We start from the raw sequence: 8,857 nt of genomic DNA on the forward strand, positions 1-8,857 counted from the left end.
GTGTGGAGATAAAATGGGGAAAAGATTTATGTCCCCTTGTGCCCCCTGGAGGACAGCCAGGAAAAAATACAAGTGCTACTTGAACGTATTCATTTGTTTGTTTCGAAAATGTCTATGTTGCCTCTCCAGAGAACCTGCTCAAGGCAGCTCACGAAAGTTCGGTCTTTTGCATTAAGCAGTCCTTTGTGGCAAATTCTCAAGAACTCCTCATGAGTTTAAGGCTCTTAGTGGTCAGGGACCCACATACCTTTGGGACTGCCTCAATATCACCCCCAACAGAGCATCATGCTTGGGTAGCAAAAATCTCCTGGTGGTCCCTGACCTGAGAATGATATGGCTGACCACAACTAGGGCCAGGGATCTTTCAGCACTTCCCCCCCAGTGAAACTCTCTGCTGGAGAACATCCATGCCCTTTGTAATTTATTACCTTTCCACAGGGCTTGTAATACAGAGATGTTCTGTCAGGCATTTGATTGAGGACAGTAATGGGACAACAAGTAGTCTGGTGCTTTTAGGTCTTCCATACCCCCTCACATTTCCCCCTCCTTAGGAAGCTATGGGAAGTTGCAATTTTCTGTCAAAATTCCTTGCGACCTTGGAATAGCCTGTTTTATTTACTGACTTTGTACTGTATTTTATTAATGTTGTAAACTGCCCTGAGCCCTGTGCATAGGAAATGGAAGCCTAAAGGTCCAAATAACACACACACACACTAAATCATATTTTTTAAAAAAAAATACAGTGAAAAAGATCTCCCACATCAAAGGAAGTCCTGAAAAAAATCTTTTGAATGTGCACAATCATGCCTCATGTTTCTGTTTCTTTCAGATATGGTTGATTGTGTCATATGCCCAGTAGATCAATATCCAAGCAAGGACAGAGATGGATGCATCTTCAAAAGCATTAGCTTCCTGTCGTATGATGAACCTTTAGGGGCTGCTCTAGTCTCATTTATTGTTTCCTTTTCCCTTATCACGATATTCGTGCTAGGGATTTTTATAAAGTGGAGAGAAACACCCATTGTTAAAGCCAACAACAGGGATCTCACCTACACTCTCCTGGTTTCCTTACTGCTCTGCTTCCTCTGTTCTTTGCTGTTCCTTGGACAACCTTGGAAGGTGACCTGCTTACTCCAACAAGCTGCTTTTGGTATCATCTTCTCAGTGGCTGTTTCTTGTTTGTTGGCTAAAACAATCACTGTTGTTGTAGCTTTCATGGCCATCAAACCAGGATCCAAGATGAGGAAATGGGTGGGGAAAAGATTGACCAACTCCATTGTCCTTTTCTGTTCCTTTATACAATCAGCTATATGTATCATATGGTTAGGAACATCTCCCCCTTTCCCAGATTTCGATATGCAGTCACTGACTGAAGAGATTGCAGCCAAATGTAATGAAGGGTCTGTCACCATGTTTTACACTGTCCTGGGCTACATGGGACTTCTTTCCATCATCAGCTTGATTGTGGCTTTTCAAGCAAGGAAGCTGCCAGACACTTTTAATGAAGCCAAGTTCATCACTTTCAGTATGCTGGTCTTTTGCAGTGTTTGGCTGTCTTTTGTTCCAGCCTACCTGAGCACCAAAGGGAAATACATGGTAGCTGTGGAGATCTTCTCTATATTGGCTTCCAGTGCTGGGTTACTCGGTTGTATCTTTCCCCCCAAATGCTACATTATGATTCTGAGGCCTGAGCTGAACAACAAGGAGCAGCTAGTAAGGAGAAGAGTTTAAAAACATCAGCTGTTGTGCTATAGTTATAGGTTTTATGTTATCTGTGAAATCAATGAGATGGGCAAGTTTTTATAGTTACTTGGCTGCCATATAGGTCAATAATATACCTTTGTAAGTTTGCAATAAACATAACATGCATGTGGCATGTGTATATGAAGAAAGAACTGAGAATTAAAATTGTGGTTGATTTGATGAAGAAAAATGCAAAAAAAAATGGTAAGAGGATAATTGTTATTTTTAGTCTCTCACAGTGCCACTGGTCTTGTGTTTTCTTAGAACAGAAAGAGACATTTGCCAATACACCATGCTCAGTTTTGCAGCATCGTTTGCAACATAAGACTGTGTGAAGGTGGTAACTGTTTCAATATGACTTCAATTGCTTCATTCCTAGCAACCGGTATTCTGCTCTCAAAGTCTTCTATAACTACATAATCCTAAATTGCCATCCTCCAAAAAGATAGGTTGAGATGAGCAACGGAGAACTTTACTGGACCAAGCATTTGAATAACATCAGGGCCACGTCAAAAAAGGGCTTTCCCATCTCCCAGCTTAGCTGATTGTGAGATAGTTTGGTCCTCCTTCCTTAGAACTGAAGAGAATGCTTCAGTACTGTGTGGAACTTGGGAAAAGGCTGGAACATTGTTTTCTGAAACATTGAATACACCCAGGGTTCATTTCCTACAGGAGCACACAGGAGCAAAGCTTCGGCAGTAAGGAGCCCAGGGGGTGGGTACATGCAACAGGCCCTGCCCCCCCACCTTTCCTGGCCCACTGGCCAACCCAGCTGTCACAAGCTAACCCTCGAGCTGCTCCGCCATTGCCTGGGACATGGTACCCAGCCTGGCCAGGCTCTGCCCATCCTCAGGCCAGCCCTGGTGCAGCGCCTCTGCAAGGTGGGCCCCAGCTACTCCCGTGAGGCCTGCGAGGAGCTCCACCCTGGCCTCCTGCACCTACTTGGCCTCCTCCTGTACCTCTGCCCCGCCACCACCCTTGACCCCTATCTGCTCAAGGTCATGTGCATCCTCCACACGGCCCTCCTTGACCCACAAGCAGCCACACACTTTCCTGCATTGCTGGCCATCCAAAAGAGTCCAGTGGCACATTTAAGACCAAGGTTTATTCAGGTGCAAGCTCTCCCTCCTCTGTGAGGGCAGATCTGCATGTGCCCCCCCCATAACTAGAAATCCAAAAGAGTCCAGTGACACCTTTAAGACAAAGGTTTATTCAGGTACAAGCTCTCCTCTCTGAGGGCAGATCCGTGCATCCCCCCCCCCATAGCTAGCAATCCAAAACTGTCCAGTAGAGCCGGTGGGTGTTGCCTCCTGACACACTTCTTATGATGTTAGGGTGTGTGGCATGTGCAAATAAATTATGCTAATGAGTTATGCTAGATCCTGCACCTCTTTTTCTACGAAATGACCCCTGAATACACCTACATTGAATTTACTCGTTTACCCATGGTTCCTTTGAAATGAAATGTAGACCTCCTTTTTGCAGTTACTAAAAGCAACACAACATCCCTAATAGGGAAGGGCATGGACCACAAACATGTGGTTCATTTTGGTTCACAATCTAACAATAAACTGAACTGTGAACCAAAATGAAACAGAGGCTCCCAGGCAAACCAAAGTGGTTTTGTGGTTTGTGGCTCCCAGAAAACCACATTGAAAGGGACCACAGTTCTTTTAAAAGGGGTTCAAAGAAAGACAGAAAAACAGATGAGTGGCGGGGAGCAACCTGTTCCCTACTACTCAGTTATTTTTCAGGCTTTCTTATGCTGTCCCTTTAACCTTGGAATAGCCTGTTTTATTTACTGACTTTGTACTGTATTTTATTAATGTTGTAAACTGCCCTGAGCCCTGTGCATAGGAAATGGAAGCCTAAAGGTCCAAATAACACACACACACACTAAATCATATTTTTTAAAAAAAAATACAGTGAAAAAGATCTCCCACATCCAAGGATGTCCTGAAAAAAATCTTTTGAATGTGCACAATCATGCCTCATGTTTCTGTTTCTTTCAGATATGGTTGATTGTGTCATATGTCCAGTAGATCAATATCCAAGCAAGGACAGAGATGGATGCATCTTCAAAAGCATTAGCTTCCTGTCATATGATGAACCTTTAGGGGCTGCTCTAGTCTCATTTATTGTTTCCTTTTCCCTTATCACGATATTCATGCTAGGGATTTTTATAAAGTGGAGAGAAACACCCATAGTTAAAGCCAACAACAGGGATCTCACCTACACTCTCCTGGTTTCCTTACTGCTCTGCTTCCTCTGTTCTTTGCTGTTCCTTGGACAACCTTGGAAGGTGACCTGCTTACTCCAACAAGCTGCTTTTGGTATCATCTTCTCAGTGGCTGTTTCTTGTTTGTTGGCTAAAACAATCACTGTTGTTGTAGCTTTCATGGCCATCAAACCAGGATCCAAGATGAGGAAATGGGTGGGGAAAAGATTGACCAACTCCATTGTCCTTTTCTGTTCCTTTATACAATCAGCTATATGTATCGTATGGTTAGGAACATCTCCCCCTTTCCCAGATTTCGATATGCAGTCACTGACTGAAGAGATTGCAGCCAAATGTAATGAAGGGTCTGTCACCATGTTTTACACTGTCCTGGGCTACATGGGACTTCTTTCCATCATCAGCTTGATTGTGGCTTTTCAAGCAAGGAAGCTGCCAGACACTTTTAATGAAGCCAAGTTCATCACTTTCAGTATGCTGGTCTTTTGCAGTGTTTGGCTGTCTTTTGTTCCAGCCTACCTGAGCACCAAAGGGAAATACATGGTAGCTGTGGAGATCTTCTCTATATTGGCTTCCAGTGCTGGGTTACTCGGTTGTATCTTTCCCCCCAAATGCTACATTATGATTCTGAGGCCTGAGCTGAACAACAAGGAGCAGCTAGTAAGGAGAAGAGTTTAAAAACATCAGCTGTTGTGCTATAGTTATAGGTTTTATGTTATCTGTGAAATCAATGAGATGGGCAAGTTTTTATAGTTACTTGGCTGCCATATAGGTCAATAATATGCCTTTGTAAGTTTGCAATAAACATAACATGCATGTGGCATGTGTATATGAAGAAAGAACTGAGAATTAAAATTGTGGTTGATTTGATGAAGAAAAATGCAAAAAAAAATGGTAAGAGGATAATTGTTATTTTTAGTCTCTCACAGTGCCACTGGTCTTGTGTTTTCTTAGAACAGAAAGAGACATTTGCCAATACACCATGCTCAGCTTTGCAGCATCGTTTGCAGCATAAGACTGTGTGAAGGTGGTAACTGTTTCAATATGACTTCAATTGCTTCATTCCTAGCAACCGGTATTCTGCTCTCAAAGTCTTCTATAACTACATAATCCTAAATTGCCATCCTCCAAAAAGATAGGTTGAGATGAGCAACGGAGAACTTTACTGGACCAAGCATTTGAATAACATCAGGGCCACGTCAAAAAAGGGCTTTCCCATCTCCCAGCTTAGCTGATTGTGAGATAGTTTGGTCCTCCTTCCTTAGAACTGAAGAGAATGCTTCAGTACTGTGTGGAACTTGGGAAAAGGCTGGAACATTGTTTTCTGAAACATTGAATACACCCAGGGTTCATTTCCTGCAGGAGCGCACAGGAGCGAAGCTCCGGCACTAAGGAGCCCAGGGGGTGGGTACATGCAACAGGCCCTGCCCCCTGTTCTCAGCAGGCCCCCTCACCTTTCCTGGCCTGCTGGCCAACCCAGCTGTCACAAGCTAACCCTCGAGCTGTTCCGCCACTGCCTGAGCCATGGTACCCAGCCTGCCCAGGCTCTACCCATCCTCATGCCAGCCCTGGTGCAGCGGCTCTGCAAGGTGGGCCCCAGATACTCCCGTGAGGCCTGCGAGGAGCTCTACCCTGGCCTCCTGCACCTACTTGGCGTCCTCCTATACCTCTGCCCCACCACCTCCCTGGTCCCCTACCTGCTCAAGGTCATGTGCATCCTCCACGCCGCCCTTCTTGACCCACAAGCAGCCACACACTTTCCTGCTTTGCTGGCCATCCAGAAGAGTCCAGTGGCACCTTTAAGACCAAGGTTTATTCAGGTGCAAGCTCTCCCTCCTCTGTGAGGGCAGATCTGCATGTGCCCCCCCCCATAGCTAGAAATCCAAAAGAGTCCAGTGGCACCTTTAAGACCAAGGTTTATTCAGGTACAAGCTCTCCTCTATGAGGGCAGATCTGCGCATCCCCCCCCCCATAGCTAGCAATCCAAAACTGTCCAGTAGAGTCTGAGCGGTGGGTGTTGCCTCCTGACACACTTCTGGTGATGTCAGGGGGTGTGGCCTGTGGAAATAAATTATGTTAATGAGTTATGCTAATGAGCTCCTGCACCTGTTTTTCTACAAAATGACCCCTGCATGCACCTAAATTGAATTTACACTTTTACCCATGGTTCTTTTGAAATGAAATGTAGACCTCCTTTCTGCAGTTACTAAAAGCAACACAACATCCCTAATAGGGAAGGGCATGGACCACAAAAATGTGGTTCATTTTGGTTCACAGTACAATTCATGATGAATTTGCTTCAAGGTTCAGTTCGTGCCCATCTCTAACCCCATTCTACCTTGCTGTTTGCTCTGGAGCTGTCTGTGGCAGGCATATTCCATCCAAATTCATGCTAGGAGCCCCAAATTGTTTACTAAATTTAGATGGACAGTTAGAGTTGCAGTGTCGAAACTGAAGGGAAATGGATCATCTTCACACAGATGAATTCCTCATCATCCCTAAGAACATAAGAGATGCCAATGTTGGATCAGGCCAAGGGCCCATCCAGTCCAACACTTTGTATCACACAGTGGCCAGAAATACCAGTGCCATCAGGAGGTCCACCAGTGGGGCCAGGACATTAGAGGCCCTCCCACTTTTAACCCCCCAAAGGACCAAGATGACAGAGCATCACTTGCCCCAGAGTCCCTATCTATACCTTGTGGCTAATAGCCACTGATGGACCTCTGCTCCATATGCTTATCTAATTCCCTTTTGAAGCCGTCCATGCTTGTAGCCGCCACCACTTCCTGTGTCAGTGAATTCCATGTGTGAATCACTCTTTGGGTGAAGAAGTACTTCCTTTATCCGTTCTAACCCGACCACTCAGCAATTTCATGGAGTGCCCATGAATTCTTGTATTGTGAGAAAGGGAGAAAAGTACCTCTTTCTCTACCTGCTCTATCCCTCTGCTATTTGCAATGAAATCAAAGGTTTGCTCATGAGAAGGCAGGGAAGTACAGGCAGCACTGACAGTGAGGGTGGAAAATATAACCTCTGTGATGAAACCAAGAGGGTTTAATGACCCCCCTGCCCTATGAGGATCTGTGTTGTTTAATGGTTGGATATTGGACTGAGGGGGTCAAGAAGACCCAAAGTGGAATCCCTTTTCTGTCATGTAAGGTTGTTGGTTGTCTTTGGGCCATGCACATCCTATCAGCCAGTCCTATCTCACAGAGTTGTTGCTATGAGAATGAAATGGAAGACAGGAAAACAATATGAACAATTTAGGTCCTCACTATGTTTTATTTCATTTTTAAAAACACTTCTATGCCACCTTTCCACTGAAACAGGGTCCCCAGAATGGCAAACAGCAAGACATTAAAATATTTCAACATTAAAACACCATTTAAAATAAAGTCTACATAAAACAATCCCATAAACACAGAGAAAAATACATGGGAAGAGAACACTAATGGAGAACACACATATTGAGAAACTGCAGCCAACACCATCCAAGTGCCTCCCATATAAGCATTGAGGGGGAAAGAAAGTCATTCATGAGGACTCACACATACATCATATTCTTCTCCTTTGTTTCTCACATCCCCAATCTTTGATTATCTCACTTCCTTAAGAACTGAATAAGAGCCCTGGTAGATCAGACCAGAGGACCATCCAGACCAACATCCTGTCTCTCGCAATGGCCAAGCAGTTACTCTGGAGGGCCAACAACAGGGTGTAGAAGCTGAGAACCTCTGCTGATATTGCCTCCTGGCTCTGGTATTCAGAGCTTTACTGCCTCTGAAGGTGGAGGCTCCCTTTAATCACCATGCCCAGAAGTCACTGATAGACTCAACCTCCATGCATCTATTTAATCTGTTTTAGTTTAATCTCTATTCCTATATATTTGTCTCATTCTCTAGTCATTTCTATGCATGCTCTTTTTCAATTACAGAATGTTCAGGGATAGGTATGGAAAAAGTGTACCCTGGTTATGCAGTAGAGGAAGGAAAAAACTTAGAATCGATCCTAACTTTTTTCAGATGTACATATGAGAAATTAATTGTTACTGGAAAGGAAAACAGTGGATGACACCCACTCTTCAGTTCCCACTGTCCTTTGATCATCTAAGCATGCATTCTTCACTCATGCAATAAAGTTAACTCTGAGTTTTGTACTGAAGACAAATAACTCTCCAGCCTCATTCATGGCACTCTCTGTGTCACTGGAGCCAAGAGAAAGAAGTACTGAAGAATTAATGGGCTGGATCCAGACCCACCCCCCCAACTGAAGCCCACTGATCTCCACAAAATGCTGTTCCTGGTAGGACTCCCAAGTCCAGGTTTGGAAATCCCTGGAGATTTAAGAATGGATCTGAGGGGGGCAGGTATCTCAGCTGAGTGTAATGCCATAGACTCAACACTCCAAAGTAGCCATTTTCTCCAGTGGGACTGATCCCTGTAGTCTGGTGATCAACTGTAAATCCAGGAGATCTCTAGGACCCACTTGGAGATCAGTAAAGCTATTTTGGGGGGCATGGGGGACACTGAAAAATGGTGTAAGAAAGAAGCCAAAAACAGTGGAGATTGTAGGTTTCATGCTAATGTAACATAACCGTCATTAGGCAATAGCAAGGTTATTTTTTTCTTTTTTAAATGTAATAGAATTTTAGAGTTTTTAAAAGGCCTCCCAGGGTCATCTAGTCCAACCCACTGCACAATGCATGGAATTCACAAATACATCCCCCACACACACCCCAGTGGCCCCTGCTCCATGCCCAGAAGAGGGCAAAAGAAAAAGGGGGAAAACCTCCAGGATCCCTGGCCAAATTGGCCTGGTGAAAATTGGTTCCGAATCCTTTTGTTTTTAACTGCCCCCCAAAGGGGCAGGATTTTA

The 8,857-nt window shown here is 44.4% G+C and overlaps 1 protein-coding gene across 1 annotated transcript in view; it reads left to right on the forward strand.

Annotated features, from left to right (window-relative positions):
* LOC107109153 (vomeronasal type-2 receptor 26-like) overlaps window positions 1–3,785 on the forward strand; it is a 14,991-nt gene extending 11,206 nt beyond the window's left edge. The window contains exons 6-7 of the mRNA XM_015409728.1: window positions 830–1,713; window positions 3,756–3,785. Of these exons, the coding sequence (XP_015265214.1) occupies window positions 830–1,713; window positions 3,756–3,785 (914 nt within the window). The remainder of the gene's footprint in view (window positions 1–829; window positions 1,714–3,755) is intronic.
* Window positions 3,786–8,857: the final 5,072 nt, after the last annotated feature.

This window comes from Gekko japonicus, unplaced genomic scaffold (assembly GCF_001447785.1).
Source record: "Gekko japonicus isolate JY-2015 unplaced genomic scaffold, Gekko_japonicus_V1.1 scaffold3902, whole genome shotgun sequence".
Lineage (NCBI taxonomy): Eukaryota > Metazoa > Chordata > Lepidosauria > Squamata > Gekkonidae > Gekko > Gekko japonicus.